General features: G+C 40.2%; 1 protein-coding gene across 5 annotated transcripts in view; it reads left to right on the top strand.

Moving 5' to 3' along the window:
* The window catches only part of ARHGAP21 (Rho GTPase activating protein 21), a 127,871-nt gene extending 112,682 nt beyond the window's left edge, over window positions 1–15,189 (top strand). For 3 of the 5 annotated variants that reach the window (XM_060161688.1, XM_060161704.1, XM_060161669.1), the window contains 12 exons: window positions 1,041–1,105; window positions 1,182–1,321; window positions 2,229–2,371; window positions 3,169–3,324; window positions 3,421–3,499; window positions 4,551–4,624; window positions 4,702–4,791; window positions 6,406–6,531; window positions 6,728–6,769; window positions 7,090–7,195; window positions 9,109–9,140; window positions 12,741–15,189. In XM_060161688.1, coding sequence (XP_060017671.1) covers window positions 1,041–1,105; window positions 1,182–1,321; window positions 2,229–2,371; window positions 3,169–3,324; window positions 3,421–3,499; window positions 4,551–4,624; window positions 4,702–4,791; window positions 6,406–6,531; window positions 6,728–6,769; window positions 7,090–7,195; window positions 9,109–9,140; window positions 12,741–14,402 — 2,715 coding nt within the window. In that variant the 3' untranslated portion in view covers window positions 14,403–15,189. The remainder of the gene's footprint in view (window positions 1–1,040; window positions 1,106–1,181; window positions 1,322–2,228; window positions 2,372–3,168; window positions 3,325–3,420; window positions 3,500–4,550; window positions 4,625–4,701; window positions 4,792–6,405; window positions 6,532–6,727; window positions 6,770–7,089; window positions 7,196–9,108; window positions 9,141–12,740) is intronic. The other 2 variants (XM_060161697.1, XM_060161679.1) reach the window with 1 other exon arrangement.
* Window positions 15,190–16,838: the final 1,649 nt, after the last annotated feature.

The following is a 16,838-nucleotide window of genomic DNA, read 5'->3' as shown; positions in this document are numbered from 1 at the left end:
CACTACCATCTGATTCTGAGACATGGGTGTTTTCACCAAGTTTTAGAGCTAAGAAAGTAATAATTCACCGAGCATATACCATATGGCAGTCACTCTTTTTTTTTTTTTTTTTGGCAGTCACTCTTTTAAGCATTTTATGTCAGTTAATTTCAGCAGCCATATGAATGTGTCTTCTTATTATCATCACCATGTTTCAAACAAGGGAACTTTGTGGCAAAGAGAAGTTAAGTAATTTCCCCAGGGTCACATAGCTCAGAATTGTCAAGCAGTCTTATTCTAGATCTTAACCATATCCTCTTTCAGTTGGTAAATGAGAAGAATCTATTTGAATTCGAGAATTTATAAAGTCTGTATTCTTTGTAAATTGTAACGTTCACTATGACCAAAACGAGACAAGTAAAAAAAATACTTGCGAACACATGTCAATTTATAATTGGAACCAATAGGGGAAAAAAAAAATCATCTCCTTGTGGTCAACTCTGAGTTTTCCATGTAGCATATTATTGAGGTTAACCTGTTGAGGTTAATAAAACCAGGTTTGAGCTTTTTTCTTCTGATAATATAACTGTCACTTCTGATACTAATTGACCCTCAGTCTCACTGTTCCTATCAATTAATCATTAACACATTTTGGCAGTATTCCATCTTTTATCCAACTGTATTATTTTGAAACGCTGATCATTCTTTCTGGTATTAGTGAGAGAAAAAACTGGCTCACTGCTTCCCAGTCATTTATTAAAAACGCCAGATCAGTTCAGTAAGTTTGAACACTGGCTACTTGCTGGTACTACTCCAGGTGTTGCTGGGGTACAGAGAGTAAACAGAAAACTCTTGGCGGTGGCAGAGGCCCTTGAACGTTTGTCACTTAGTGAAGTTAGGTCATGATTTGAATAGAGCTTTTAAAACAACTCCATGGAGTCTGTATTGAATAAGCAAAGTAGTACAGTGTAGAGCTCCCCCCTGCCCCCCAGAAAGAGTAGGATCCTTATTTAGGGAGTTTAGAATTGACTTTCTAATTTTACCTTCTATTTATTCTGTAGGACACTGGAGTTACTAACAGGGATCTGATTAGTCGAAGAATAAAAGAATACAACAGTCTGATGAGGTGAGAATCCCACCATGCCTGCAGGTTAACTGGGACGTAAAATCCGTACTTGGTCAGAAACGTTCCTTTCTTTCAGCAGCAAAGCAGAGCAGTTGCCAAAGACCCCTCGCCAGAGTCTCAGCATCCGGCAGACCCTGCTTGGTGCTAAAGCGGAGCCCCGGACTCAGAGTCCACACTCCCCCAAGGAGGAGTCAGAAAGGAAGCTTCTCAGTAAAGGTACTGATATCCGCATTCCTAGATAAATTTAGGATTTAAAATTGGGTTTGTAGTAAATCAACTATACTTAAGTAAAAAAAAAAAAAAATTTTTTTTTTTTTTTAAATAAAATTGAGATTTTAAAGGTGTTTTCATGTTTTTTTGTGCCTTTTCTGCGGACCTCAGCTCAGGGTGAGCTAACCCAGAGATCACTGGGGGCCTGGTCCAGGCTGGTGGGGCCTTTCCCTTAAGCTGGGGTCCAAGACACCAGTTCTTTTTTTTTTTTTGCGGTACGCGGACCTCTCACTGTTGCGGCCTCTCCAGTCACGGAGCACAGGCTCCGGACGCGCAGGCTCAGCGGCCATGGCTCACGGGCCCAGCCGCTCCACGGCATGTGGGATCTTGCCGGACCAGGGCACGAACCCGTGTCCCCTGCATCGGCAGGTGGACTCTCAACCACTGCGCCACCAGGGAAGCCCAACACACCAGTTCTTATAATAAAGATCAAGTGAAGGAAAATACAACACATACATCTATGTCAAAAAGTACCAATTTGTTAAATGCAGAGGATCCAGATGCTTTCGTTTTGAAATAAAACCATTATGTTTCCTTTTGCTAAAATCTCACTGTAAAGATGTCACATTAATTCTATTGTCTTGACTGTTTTAAAGAAAATCATGGTACAGATTGTCAAAGGGTGAAGAAGCAGAATTGATTTGTACTAAATTATATGGAGGGTTGAAAGGAGTGCTATATCAGGAAGAGAATAGAATAGAATAGAATATGTTTGATACATAAAGGATATGTTATTTATAGTACAGGACTCTGATTTATATAAATATTGATAAAGGATCTTTAAAGTCATGATTTAAACACTCTTGTTTCTATTTTCTTTTCATGTCATTTTCTTTTGAATAACGATCAAAAGATGACACTAGTCCCCCAAAAGACAAAGGCACATGGAGAAAAGGCATTCCAAGTATTATGAGAAAGACATTTGAAAAAAAGCCTACTGCTACAGGAACGTTCGGGGTCAGACTGGATGACTGCCCACCAGCTCATACTAATCGGGTAAGACACCAGCCCGCCAGATTTCCTAAAGCCATTAATTCAGCCGTCGTCATAACAGGACCCGAGTACACAGCCGTGCAGGTCACAGGGGGTATCTGTCCATCTGTTGAGTATTTTCCTCTTCTTAACAGACCTTAGTTTCTCTAAGCATGTCTGACCTGTACGGGTGTATGGAGTAATTTTATCTATAATGCTTTTTTCTAATGTGTTGACTCTGAAATAGAATAATTATTCAACGGCTAAGAATGTATCTGAAACTATCGGTAAGAAGTCATTTTCAAGTCGTGTGTGTTTCTGTTTTCAGCATTTTAAAAGAAGGATGGGAACAAGAATCTGATTAAGAAAGTGTGATAAATGTAAATGTGCGTGTGCGTGTGTGTGTGCGCGCGCGCGCGTGTGTGTGTGTTTACAATGCCCACGTTAGGATTCATGTCATGAGTGGATGGATGTTATTCTCCCCCCTCTTCCCCGTCCCCCTTCTTTTATTCAACTGAACTGTTACCACATTCTCCCTACTAGCTCTTGTTTCTTCTTTAGACTATTATCTCCCTGTGGGGCCTCCTCTTTCAGTCTTGACCTATTCATTCTCTTTCCACTGACTCAACTATCTCTTGCTGGTTTTGTCTCTTCCCAGTTCTCCAGTGTTTCTATTCTTTATTTTCTCTGTATCAAATAACAACAATTTATATACTGTTTCCTTTTGGATGAAAAGGGCTTTGTAGCTACGGTATGTATCTACTAACTGAAGATAAACATTCATGCTGTGTTAAATAAAATGTTTATTTCTTGTTTTGCAGTATATTCCATTAATAGTTGACATATGTTGCAAATTAGTTGAAGAAAGAGGTCTTGAATATACAGGTATTTATAGAGTTCCTGGAAACAATGCAGCCATCTCAAGTATGCAAGAGGAACTCAACAAGGGAATGGCTGATATTGATATACAAGACGATGTAAGTTTGTGTATTTCTATTTGAATAACTGGTCTGTGTTTTTTTCCTTTGTGGTATTGACTACAAAAATATGGTATTTTTATTTTGCATACCTAGAAATGGCGAGATTTGAATGTGATAAGCAGTTTACTAAAATCCTTCTTCAGAAAACTCCCTGAACCACTTTTCACAAATGGTGAGTTAACCCCACCAAAGACACTGATGCAACAGTTGAACATTACATTGTTGGGAAACCACAGCATATTAAATGGAACCAGGAGAAAATGTTTTTGTCAAAAGAAACAGGAGGTTTTGTTTAGTTCTTACTTGTATACAAAGCACAATCATGTCCTATTTTTTGTCATTTGGATTTTTTTTTCCTCCTGATACACTGCAGTGAAAAACAGTTTATAAAACGTTGTTAAAGTTCAGTAAAAATATATATTATCCTGTTCATTCATGTTTACAGCTGAGTTGAAAATATGTTATTATTGTTCTCAGTGAAAAGCCTTCAGGCATAATAAGGTACAATTAGTAGAAAATCATTTTTTCAGCCAAGCCAACTATTTGACTTAGATAAGACCTTGTAGTAGATGTTGCAGTGCGGGGAGAGAAAGTGGACAGACTGTGTAAATACAGGCTGTACCCTCAGAGAACTCACATTTTAGGGAATTTCCTTTGTTTGATAAGGCCTAGAGGAATCATTAAAAACTATGGTAGTTTTATTTTATTTTATTTTTTATAAATTTATTTATGGCTGCGTTGGGTCTTCATTGCTGCGCAGGCTTTCTCTAGGTGCGGCGAGCGGGCTTTCTCTAGGCTACTCTTTGTTGCGGTGCGCGGGCTTCTCATTGCGGTGGCTTCTCTTGTTGCAGAGCACGGGCTCTAGGCACGTGGGCTTCAGTAGTTGTGGCACACGGGCTTAGTAGTTGTGGCTCATGGGCTCTAGAGCGCAGGCTCAGTAGCTGTGGCCCACGGGCTTGGTTGCTCCGTGGCCTGTGGGATCTTCCAGGACCAGGGCTCGAACCCGTGTCCCCTGCATTGGCAGGTGAATTCTTAACCACTGTGCCACCAGGGAAGCCCCTATAGTAGTTTTAGGACAACATTTCAAAGGCTATTTGGGGTCTTCCCTACTATTTTTTTCTTTTTAATTGTGGTTTGAAATTGAACCTTAAAGGGAAACTAGATTACAGCTCACCTAAACAATTTAAGATGAATTTGGTTTTTTTTGTTCTTACTGTTGTCAGATAAATATGCCGACTTCATTGAAGCCAATCGTAAGGAGGATCCTCTAGATCGTCTGAAAACATTAAAAAGACTAGTAGGTATTATTTTATATTTTTGGAGGTACAACAAAAGTTCAGCATTTAAATCCATCATGAAAATAATATGTTTCAGATTCATGATTTGCCCGAACATCATTATGAAACACTCAAGTTTCTTTCGGCTCATCTGAAGACAGTGGCAGAAAATTCAGAAAAAAATAAGGTGTGTAAACTGTTTGTTGAAGAGATGTACTTTCAGTGGCTTTAGTTGAAAAGATGTACTTCACTGCTTCATGCGAAATAGTCAAAAATAGGTTATAATTAAACAGAAGCTCTAAAATACATCATACTGGTGATCACGTCCCGCTAAAGATCACTCTTAAAAGCAAAAGATCCCCAAAATATGAATTGTTGTTTTTTCAAGACATTTTCTTTTATCTTTATCCAGCAAGAAAAATGAAAAAGTCAGAAATTTTACTTCTTTTATTTTTCAACTGTATATTAATATTTTGAATGGGCAATATTTGCACAAACAACAGTAAAAATGTATCAAATGGTATACAGTGAAAAACAACAGACATTTTCTTTTTTTGTTTTGTTTCATTTAGATTTAGCAGATAAATTGTTTTGGTTTTGTTTTCATACCACCATATTACCTTTATCAAACACAACAAAATTTATTATTCCATCGTATTATCTAGTAGTCTGTTCACGTGTAGCTTTTCCTGATTGGTTTAAAGAAATATCTTTTGGATGAATATTGTATGATTTTACTCACATGGAATAAAAAAAAAAACCACACACACAAAATAAATGAACAAACCAAACAAAAACAACACATAGATACAGAGAACAGAGTAGTGGTTACCAGAGGGGAAGGGGCAGGGGTGCAGGGGAGGGTGAAAGGGTAAGGGGGATCAACTGTCTGGTGATGGATGGAAACTAAATTTTTGGTGTGGATCCCAAGACCAGTTTGATTTTTTTTTTTTTTTTTGAGTTCCACAATGGTTTTTTACCCTCTAGTATGTTTTTGGGATTGGTTATTTAATATTTTAATCAAATCCTAAGGTCAAAAAATTACACCAGATACTTATAAGATATAACAAAGAAAAACAAAAGGTTCGCACCTTTGACAATCAGGTACTTAAACAGGAGTACAAACTATCATGGAAGGAAACATAAAAACATATAGGCATGTAATACTGAGGTGTTCATTGGTACAAGGATAAGCAACAAGCTTTGGAAGTCTTGGTTGAAGTAAAATTTTTATCAAAAGAATATTTTCAGACATTAGTTTTTACATATTCACGGTCTTAATGTACTACTCAGGCAAATTTGGAAATTTTTATGTATCTCTTTCCATTTGTTTAGTTTTTGAGGGGAGAGGTTTTCCCTATTCTTTTGCAAGTTTTATTCCCTTTGATTTTAATATTTTTGTCAGTTGATCCAGCTTTATTAATACTTATTTTTGGCTGAGGTGCACGGCTTGTGGGATCTTAGTTCCCTGACCAGGGATGGAACCTGTACCCCCTGCCGTGGAAGTGTGGAGCCCTAACCACTGGACTGCCAGGGAATTCCCGTAATACTAGTTTTGAACCAGATCAATTGTTTTCAATCAAAGACTTCCTGGAAAAAACAAATGCCAATTAAGTATTGTATGTTGTCATTAAAGCAAGAAAAAGCATTATTTTTTTTTACACACATCAGTCAACCATTCTTTGAATTATTTTTCATCAAAAGAGTCTTTCGGAAGTAAAATGCCAAACATGCAATGGGAATTTAAGCCTACTTTCTTAAGAAAAGTTGTGATATTTTCTAATATCATCCTCTGTTGCAGATGGAACCCAGAAACCTAGCCATAGTGTTTGGTCCAACTCTCGTGAGGACCTCTGAAGATAACATGACGCACATGGTCACTCACATGCCAGACCAGTACAAGATCGTAGAGACACTTATCCAGCACGTAAGTCCAGGCTTCGGCTCATCGAGAACATTCTTTTTCATGAGCAGCTGATAGTTGGTAGGGCAGAATTTGGTTATACTTTTTTTTTTTTTTTCCTAAGAGAATTACCTTTTTTTCTGTGCTATCCTCCAAAATATAGATCTCTGTAGGGGGTTATTTAATTTCTCTTTTTCACCTTTTTTATTTTAAATTTTAGCATGACTGGTTTTTCACAGAAGAAGGTGCTGAAGAACCTCTTGTAAGTATTGTCCGTCAGCGTTTGTACTCTGTTCTTCTCATTTGGGACACACAAGATCCTGATCCTACAACTGTGTCACCTTCCTGCTTTGTATGCTATTGTCTGCTTTGCACCCCGAAAGCAGGTCTATAGCGCCTCAGTTTCTGATCTAATGAAAATCCAAGTATGATACTTATTTGGTAATTAATTATATGCAAATAATGTAAAAAATTAAGCATATGTCCTCCACTCAGTAATGTGTCTTTTACTAAATGTTGTTTGAATTTTAAAGAAAATATCTTTGAAGAGATGATGAAGAGATCTTTGTTTATTAACCATAGACAACAGTGCAGGAGGAAAACACAGTAGACTCCCAGCCAGTGCCAAACATAGATCATTTACTCACCAACATTGGAAGGACAGGCGTCTCCCCTGGAGATGTATCAGGTAACTCTTGCCTGGGCAGTGTTGATCTCTAGGTTAAAAGCTAAATTCTTATAACATGAAAGAGCAAATCAATCATAAGTAACAATTCACTATGATTTTTTTTCCTTTTCCTCTTCTTTTTTTCCCTTTCCACTAATAAAAATAATGTAATCTTCCTCTTCTGATTGATCTGAATTATCTTCCAGTGACTGTAATGCCATTGGCAGTGCATGGAGTTGTAATGCTTGTCAGAAAGGAAATATGAGGGAAAATGAGCATGCAAACCACTGTTTTGTTCTTTTTTTTTTAATTCACAGTTTCCATGTAATAGTCATCACAAGGTAAAACAGATACACGCTACTGAGTATGTGGTTGCTGTGATGGCAGAAAGTATGGTCTAGACTGTATGAGTAGTTCTTACTCTTGAGCTGGACGTTCTGTTGAAAAGGCAGCCAATTAAATACGTAAAATGCTCATGGGCACCATTCCCATAAATGCAGTATATTATCTTGTCACTACAGAGGTCACCGTAAAAGTCAATTTCTTTGACATTTTCTTCTGTCTTCTATTGCCACCCTCATGTTCGGTGAAGTATCAGTTCTAATAGGCTCTTTCGATGCAAATTTTCTCCTGCCAAACTGTTTCACTAACCTAGCATGTTTTACACCATGTTCTCCCTTTGTCTCTAGTTCTTGTTTTAGTCCTAAAGGGTTTTCTTTCCAGCACTTACTGACACAGGCAAATCTATACTGATGTTGCACAGGCGAGATGGGAGGAGTCTATCACACGGTCATGTCGCTAGTGGATTCCGTGGTGTCCCTGATGGACAGCTGGAACTGTAGGAAGAAGGAGGACTGCTGTCCACACTGTAGCTGCCTTGTCTGCAGAAACCCCCGATTCCTGTAAATGCAAACCGAGTTGATCTGTGGTGTACATTTTCGCTTACGATTATTGTAAACAGATCACTACTACTTTCTTAAAGGTTTTTCTGCTGTTTCTTGTTATTTCTGAAGCAGACCGTGAGGAGAAATAGCATGGTATGGTCTACCAGTTCTTAAAGTCATAAAGCATTGAGCCATGTGTTGAAAGGGGCGTGGCATGGGGCTCAGCTCATTAATTCTGAAAATCCATTTCCCTGAAGTTGAAAGAGAAAATTTCCAAATTGGTGTTGTCCTGAAGAGTGCTAGCCCCTTCCTACCCTCTTTATACTTGTATAATCTGAGTTTTTTGCCAGACAGTAAAATGATGCTCTCCATTTTTCCATTTCCATAATAGCATTTGTTAATAAATAATTGGAAAACTGGTAGCAATTTAACTAGTCTAAAGGATCCCTGACTGCACAGATGTGAAACCGGGGTCCAAAGCACAGAGATCAGCATGATTTAACGTAACGTCAAAGTGACCTAGAAGCAGGGTTATCCTAATGCATCCTTACGCACACAGTATATGCTTCTAAAATTTAACATTGACAGTCTGACAAAAATCAACATAAATACACTGAGTCTGAGCATCTCAATTTGTAGTGAGGGCAGCCAACAATCCTAAACGTTCTACATTGTGTATCAGTTTCAGATACAGGATGTGGTACATAGTGCAGTTCTTCCAAAGGTCTTCAAGCTGCTTTATTGCTAGATTGAACGCTTAGCACATTTAATAAACACTAGTGTTTCTGTTTCGTTTAGTACAGGGCTCCTTTGCCATCCCTATCATTGAGCTGATTCTGCCTACAATTCACAGCATCCTTTCATGGCGGTGGCTTTCTGTGGTGCAGCCTGCATCTTTGTGAGCTCTGACTATCCACTGTGTTCTCTTGTTTTTGAGTTTTGCTTTCACATTTTGTTCTGTGCCTGTCTTTTCCATAAGTTTTGCATTGTTTGTTGAAAGCAGTAAAGAATCTGACCAATACTGACCATGTTTTCTTTAACTTCTCACAGATTCAGCTACTAGTGACTCAACAAAATCTAAGGTAAATTGTTTTGTACGGTTTGGAATATTTCAGAGGGGAATTGCTTTGTGGCTTGGTATGCAGATGCACCCTCTGTGTCTGATGACAGACCAGCAGAGTCTTATAAAGGGAAAAATGAATGCTTAAAATAGAATATGATAGAGGAATACTGGATGGTGAGGTGGGGTGTTGGATTTATCTCAGTGTAGTTTAGCATAATTCAAAGAAGTAGGCATTTACCCCCTCATTCTTAATGTGAAAATTTTCTAACATATGCAAAAGCAGAGAGAATAATATAATGAGCCCTTATTATCCACGCTCAACAATTAACACATGGCCAAGTTTGTCTCATCTGCGCCCGCCCACTTTCCTCCTCTTCGTGACTTTTGGTTTTCTTGGTCTTTTTTTTGGCCTCGCAGCAGGTGGGATCTTAGTTCCCCTACCAGGGATGGGACCCGTGTCCCCTACAGTAGAAGCTCAGAGTCTTAACTACTGGACCACCAGGGAAGTCCCTCGGGACTATTTGGAAGCAAATCCCAAACATTTTATTTCATTCTGTAAACATTTCAGTAGTAATATAGACTTTATTATTATTATACATTTTTTATGAAAATATATATTCTTGCCTTCTTTTCAACAAGATCATTCATTTTGTTTTTTTTGTTTTGTTTTGTTTTTAATAAATTTATTTATTTATTTATAGCTGCACTGGGTCTTCGTTGCTGCTTGCGGGCTTTCTCTAGTTGCTACGAGCGGGGGCTACTCTTCGTTGCGGTGCGCGGGCTTCTCATTGTGGTGGCTTCTCATTGCAGAGCACGGCCTCTAGGCACACGGGCCTCAGTAGTTGTGGCTCGCGGGCTCTAGAGCGCAGGCTCAGTAGTTGTGGCGCACGGGCTTAGTTGCACTGCGGCATGTGGGATCTTCCTGGACCAGGGCTCAAACCCGCGTTCCCCTGCATTGCAGGCGGATTCTTAACCACCGCACTACCGGGGAAGTCCCTAATTTTGTTTTTATAATCAATTTTTGTTTACATAATTTGTGTTCTGTTGACACCACCACCAGAGTACACTTTTCAGTAGTTTTTAAGACATTCAGTTCGAAAGTCCTTCATTAATTCAGTTTGTGCTAGCTTTGCTCCTCTGAGACTGTAGCAAGTAGAATTGTCAATAAATTTGTTCAGATGTTCTATTTGGAAATGAGACATACGTATCATTACATATCATTTCTAAACATAATGGGATCACATATGACTAAATTAGAATTGAATTTCTTGCAGAAAATATCATAAAATATTGAATAATCTATCATTTGCTATCACTTATATTGTGATTTTTACCATCTTTTTACCCCAACTTTTCATTTTGAAAAATTGTAAAATAGCACCCAAACCTTTTGCCCTAGATTTATCAGTTGGTAAATCTTGATATATATGTAATTTTTTTTTTCTGAGTCCTTTGAGAGTTAACTTATAGACATGATAACACTTTGCCCCTAAATGCTTCAGTGTGCATCTCCGAAGAACAAGGGGATTCTTCTATGTAATGACAGCATAATTATTGTATTCTGGTAGTTCACATGAGTACAATGCATTATTATTTCTAATGTACAGTTTTTACACAAATTTCGCCAGTTGTCCCAATAATGTGTGTTGTTTTTTCTTTTCCTGTATATAGGATGCACTCAAGGATCGCCCCTTGCGTTATGTTGTCATGTCCCCTTAGACTTCTTTACTTTGGAACAGTTTCCCACCTCTTTTTGCCAGAATATAAGATTTTAGATTTAGATTTTTAGGTTTTAGATTTCATACCTGTTTGAAATTCCCTCCTTTCCTCTTACTGGATGCATATTTCTTAACCTGTGGTTATAGCAGTCTCTTCATCTTAAGTAGATTATGGTGGTGTTTGTATTATACCTATAATATAATGGATGTCCAAATGATATAATCCTTTGTAACAATTTTTTTCAGTTGTAAAATAATATAGTCATTTGCTCCAACACATAGTGATCACAGAAACATCGAATTTTAAAGGGAACCATTGGGAATCTTAAAGATAGTATAATCTAATTTCTTCTCACTTAAATCAACAATGAAGTTGAGGTGTTTAAAAGTGAATCACTTGCTCAGTGTCATACATAGCAAGCTAGGGAAGGAACACCAGGTCTTCTAATTCAGAGCTCAGTCACAGCCATCATCCCCTACGGTCTTCAACAGAATGTGTTAATGTGAATAACCCTTAGAAAGGTCCTGTATAATTATAAAATCCTTTATAACTTATAAAAACAAAGTTCCATCAATCTGTGATTTCGTTTTGGTGAATCCTTTCTAGTACAAAAGCCTGAATTTTTACTGTAATTTTCAAGTCTTCAGTATAGTAGTTCTAGCTTGTCTAAGATTTTTATGACAACAGAGAAACTATCACTCAGTTTCTGTTACTCTGCATACTTCCTGCCTGCCTGCTTGACTTAAATGGTGTGTGTTACACCAGCTAGTGTTTATTGACACCGCGCCCTCCCCGGCCTGAATTTACTTAGCCTGTAGGTACATTATGAACACTTAAACAGTCATCATCAAGAACCTATTAGGCGTAGCTGACAAAGCCAATTGGCCGCACTGCCACTTTCTCAGTACAGGGCACTGCAGTGTTTCTATGGTAAGGATTTCAGATCTTTAATTGACCTTATGTTTTTTGAACTTCATGATTTGGTTGTTACTTGAGATCAGTGAAGACAGTGCCAACTTGATTTACCTAAGGCCAGTCTCTGCAGATCGAGCCTGCCTGAACTAATGAGAACCCAGGAGCTCCCTTATCTTAATCAGCTTATCTGATACAGTATCTGTATCATGTGATAGCTGTAATTGGAAGATTGAAGTTAGTCATAAAATTTTAACCAATGTCAGAATATTATATTCTACTCAGTCAGAATATTGACTCTTTATGAGACCCGTGTTCCAGAGGAAGGAACCTGAGGACCCTCTGAGGGTAGCAGAAGCAGGGACGGTCTGTAGATGGAGGGAAGTCAAGAAGAATAGGAGTGCGAGAGGGCCCCAAGCACGGAAGGTGTCCCTGAAAGACAGGTGTATGTCAGCTGTGACATGGCAGATAAATACCACCAGGCAAGAAATGGGACAGATTAAAAATAAGAAGTTGTCTTAGGTACAAGTTAAAAGGGGGTGTAAAAACTACACCCTGTTATTATTTAGCTTTAGTGGTTAAGAAATACTTGGGGGAGGGGGAGGGAAGGAGTGGGAGTTTGGGATGAGCGGATGCAAACGATTCAATGTTATATAGAGGATGGATAAACAACAAGGTCCTGCTGTACAGCACAGGGAACTATATTCAATCTCCTGTGCTAAGCCATCATGGAAAAGAATGTGAAAAAAAAGAATGTCTCTATGTGTATAACCGAGTCACTTTGCTGTACAGCACAGATGGGCACAACATTGTAAATCAACTATATTTCAGTTAAAAAATAAAATAAATAATAATCACCAAAGCAATGGAAATCACACAAAAAAAGAAAAAAAGCAAAAGAAATATTGGTGCGGGGTGGGGGGGACCTTTTCAGAAAGTGAACTCAATAGCGTTCTTATGTTCAAAGTCTCGTGTCTCTGCTCCCCAGGGTTCTTGGGGATCCGGAAAAGATCAGTATAGCAGGGACCTGCTTGTGTCGTCCATCTTCGCGGCCGCCAGTCGCAAGAGGAAGAAACCAAAAGAAAAAGCACAGCCCAGCAGCTCGGAAGACGAACTGGACAATGTGTTTTTTAAGAAAGAAAATGCAGAGCAGGGTCACAACGATATTAAAGAAGAGTCCAAAAAAGAGAGCGAGACACCGGGCAGGAAACAAAGGACCGTGGCTTGCAAAGAAAATCACGCGAAGAAGGACGGCAGCGCGGCCAGAGCTGATCAGCGAGCCCTGCGGGGGGAGAGCGCAGAGCCCCCGGCCCCCCAGGGCGCCAAGCAGAGCAGGTCGCCCACCCCGAGCTGTCGCCTGGCCATCCTGAAAGAGGGCCCCAGAGCCCTCGCGGCCCAGAAGGCCTCCCACCCGGACGAGACGGGGCCCGATTCCGGCGCTCTGGCGAGGTTTTCCACCAAGAAATCCACCAGCCCCGAACCCAGAGTCGGCGAGTTTCTGGTCAGTGTCGGCACCATCACCGCCGACTGCTCGGCGACGTCGCCCGCCCCCTCCGTGACCGGCCTCGACTCCAGCCGGCTGAGCCCCGAAGTGCAGTCGGTGGCCGAGAGCAGGGGCGACGACGCCGACGACGAGAGGAGCGAGCTGGTCAGCGAGGGGCGGCCGGTGGAGACGGACAGCGAGAGCGACTTCCCCGTCTTCCCCGCCGCGCTGGCCTCCGAGAGGCTCCTCCGTGGAAAACTGCACGAGGCCACGAAGACGAGCCGGCGGGACTCCGAAGGCAGTGAAGTCAGCTGTACGGAGGGGAGTTTAACACCGAGTTTAGAGAGCCGGAGACAGCTCTTCAGTTCCCATAAGCTGATTGAGTGTGACACTCTGTCCAGGAAAAAATCCGCCAGATTCAAGTCAGACAGCGCGGCTCTAGGAGATGCCAAGAATGAGAAAGAAGCCCCTTCCATCACGAAAGTGTTCGAGGTGATGAAAAAAGGAAAATCGACGGGGAGTTTACTGACACCACCAGCCAGAAGCGAATCTGAGAAACAGGAGCCCACCTGGAAAACGAAAATAGCTGATCGGTTAAAACTGAGGCCCAAAGCACCGGCAGATGACATGTTTGGAGTAGGAAATCAAAAAACCAACGCCGATCCTGCCAAAAGGAAAAACATCAAACGCAGACACACGCTGGGAGGGCACAGGGATGCTACTGAAATCAGTGTTTTGAATTTCTGGAAAGCGCAGGAGCAGAGTGGGGACAGAGAATCCGAACTTTCAGCTGTGACACGGTTGAAGCCCAAATGCTCAGCCCAGGACCTGTCCATCTCAGACTGGCTGGCCAGGGAGCGGCTACGCACCAGTACGGCTGACCTGAGCAGAGGGGACGCGGGGGACCCCCAGCCCCAGAGCCTGAGCACATTAGAAATACCCACCACGGACCCAGCCCTGTCTTCTCAGTCCGATGCAGACAGTTCTCCCAGCACCCTGGCTTCAACTAACAGGCCCCCTCTTTCCACACCACCACAGCCACCTGACCAAATCAATGGAGAAAGCTTCCAGAACACGAGCCAAAACGCCAGTTCTGCAGCGACGGCCCAACCTCATCAACTGTCCGAAACCCCAGGCAACAAAGCACAGTTCCATCCCTGTCTTTAAACTGGGGGCACGTCCACTCCAGCGAATAAAAGCTACTGTTACACGTTCCATAACTCTGTAAATATTTTCTTGTACCAGAATTGTTATTATGCAGCCTTCATTTGGGCTGGTTTCATCACTTTGCACTGTGAAATAGCTTTACAGTGCATTACTACAGCCAGAAGAACATATATATATATTTAAAAATATATTGGATAGTTGTATACAAATGAGCAAGGTTATTTGTTGCGACTCACCACATAGTGCATACACCCAACATTACTGAAGAAAATAGCTGGCATTAGTATGCAGCCAATGTGTTCTTTTGGTTTCATCACTAACAAAAGTGCCTCATCATAAAAATACATTTGGTTTTTAGGGTGCCATGTTGTTAAAATTAGATAACTTACACTGAGTAAACAAATGCGTTTTATTGGTAACAAATTTCATCACATTTACCAGTTTTAACACAGGTAGATACAGAACTTCCATTCTCTAGTCATTCCAGGTGGATCTCTGAGTTTTCTATTCAAACTTTTAATACAGTTTTTGAGTTTTGTGTGACTTGAATTTTTAATCTTTCTGTAAAATACGTAACTTAAATGAACATATTATATGTGTATCTTTTCTTCAGATACCAGATTTGATATAAATGTTGTAACATAGGTGTGTAGATAGTGACCTGGCTGGAACTGGCTTCTTTATGGAGAAGAATATAATTCTGCATGAGGACTTAATGGATCCAAACCTGTGTCATGCCTGTGTGCATACCCAATTAAACACTGGAAATAAAAATTGTTTTGGTGAACTTTGCATGGCTTGAAACTTATTCTAATATATATATTTAAATGCCATCCATTTATAACTGGCTTAATTGGTTCTGACATTTATTTATGTACTTATTTAATTTTTTGCTGCCGTGCGGCACGCAGGATCTTAGTTCCCTGACCAGGGATTGAACTTGTGCCCCCTGCGGTGGAAGCGCAGAGTCCTAATCACTGGACGGCCGGGGAAGTCCCTGGTTCTGACTTTTAAAAATTTACCTACTCTAGGGCTTCCCTGGTGGCGCAGTGGTTGAGAGTCCGCCTGCTGATAAAGGGGACACGGGTTCGCGCCCCGGTCGGGGAGGATCCCACATGCCGCGGAGCGGCTGGGCCCGTGAGCCATGGCCGCTGAGCCTGCGCGTCCGGAGCCTGTGCTCCGCAACGGGAGAGGCCACAACAGTGAGAGGCCCGCGTACCGCCAAAAATAAATTTACCTACTCTATACATTACCCCTCTCTTTTTGGCCGTGTCTGGCAGGGATCTCTTGTAAATGTTTCCATTGGCCTAACTTCACTCGTATACACAGATAGTATTTAACTTTTCTAGCTGAAGTCATATATGCTGTTTACCTTTTTCTGGAGATTATGAGTGAAGGGAACATGCATTTGGAAGTCAAACCAACTCTATACTTCCTAGATACATAAACTTGGACAAATTATTTAACGTCTCTTAATTTATTCCCTTTGTATAAACGATGACGATAATAATATCTGCTATAAGGGTTATTAGATTTAAATGAGATACTCTTCCAAATATAGTGCCTGCCACACATTACTTGCAAAATGTATATCAAAGATACTCTTAGAAATAATGGGTACTTAAAGATTGTTAAATTTAAAAAATCTGTCCAGTTTTAAATAAATTTCACATGTCTCATTTCTAAACGTTCTGTTTAGTTGTTTCAAAACAGCGTAGTCAATTTTGAGATCCCTTTTGTGTGCATCACATTTTAAGCTTTCTTTTATGTCTATAAAATATTAAACCCATTGATGTTAGCATGAATTCTAGAACCAGACTGCCTGAGTTCAAATCTAGGCTCTGCCGTTTACAAACTGGATGAGTTTGATAGCTACGTAACTTCTCTGTGCCTTTCCTCACGCGTGGAATGAAGAAAAGGCACAGAGAAGTCTCATAGTTACTGTTATATGTGTTTGCTGTTATTGTTACATTTTAGATCTGATGCTTGCCATAGCTTCAGTTTTATCAGGTCTGTTTCTTTCATCTTTAACCTCTAATTCTTTAATCTGATATTTCTACTGACCCTCGCCTATGGTGATTCTGTTTTCTCATATATTTATAGTGTTGACTCATACAAGTCAGAATAAGAGATTTATAATTTTATCATTATCATCTTTGTGCCAAAAAAGTATACCTTGGTCGCAGTGTACGTAGTTCAATGTACCCAAATGATCATTTTCCCTTTTTCTATTTTTGAGAATACCGGAAGGTTGCTTTTTGAAGAGAAAGTGAGAGGAAGAATCAAGCATCTTCATGCCACCTCCTCTGTGGCTTTGAAAGTCAACGTAAAATTCCTAGTAGCTCATAGGGTCACACAAGAACCTCTGGGGAGTTTTCTTAGAGGAGCCCTTAAGATTCAGAGAATAACGTCTCTAGCTTCCTAATGAATCAAACA

The sequence above is a fragment of the Lagenorhynchus albirostris genome, chromosome 1 (genome assembly GCF_949774975.1).
Source record: "Lagenorhynchus albirostris chromosome 1, mLagAlb1.1, whole genome shotgun sequence".
NCBI lineage: Eukaryota > Metazoa > Chordata > Mammalia > Artiodactyla > Delphinidae > Lagenorhynchus > Lagenorhynchus albirostris.
This window is presented reverse-complemented; position numbering and strand designations above follow the sequence as displayed.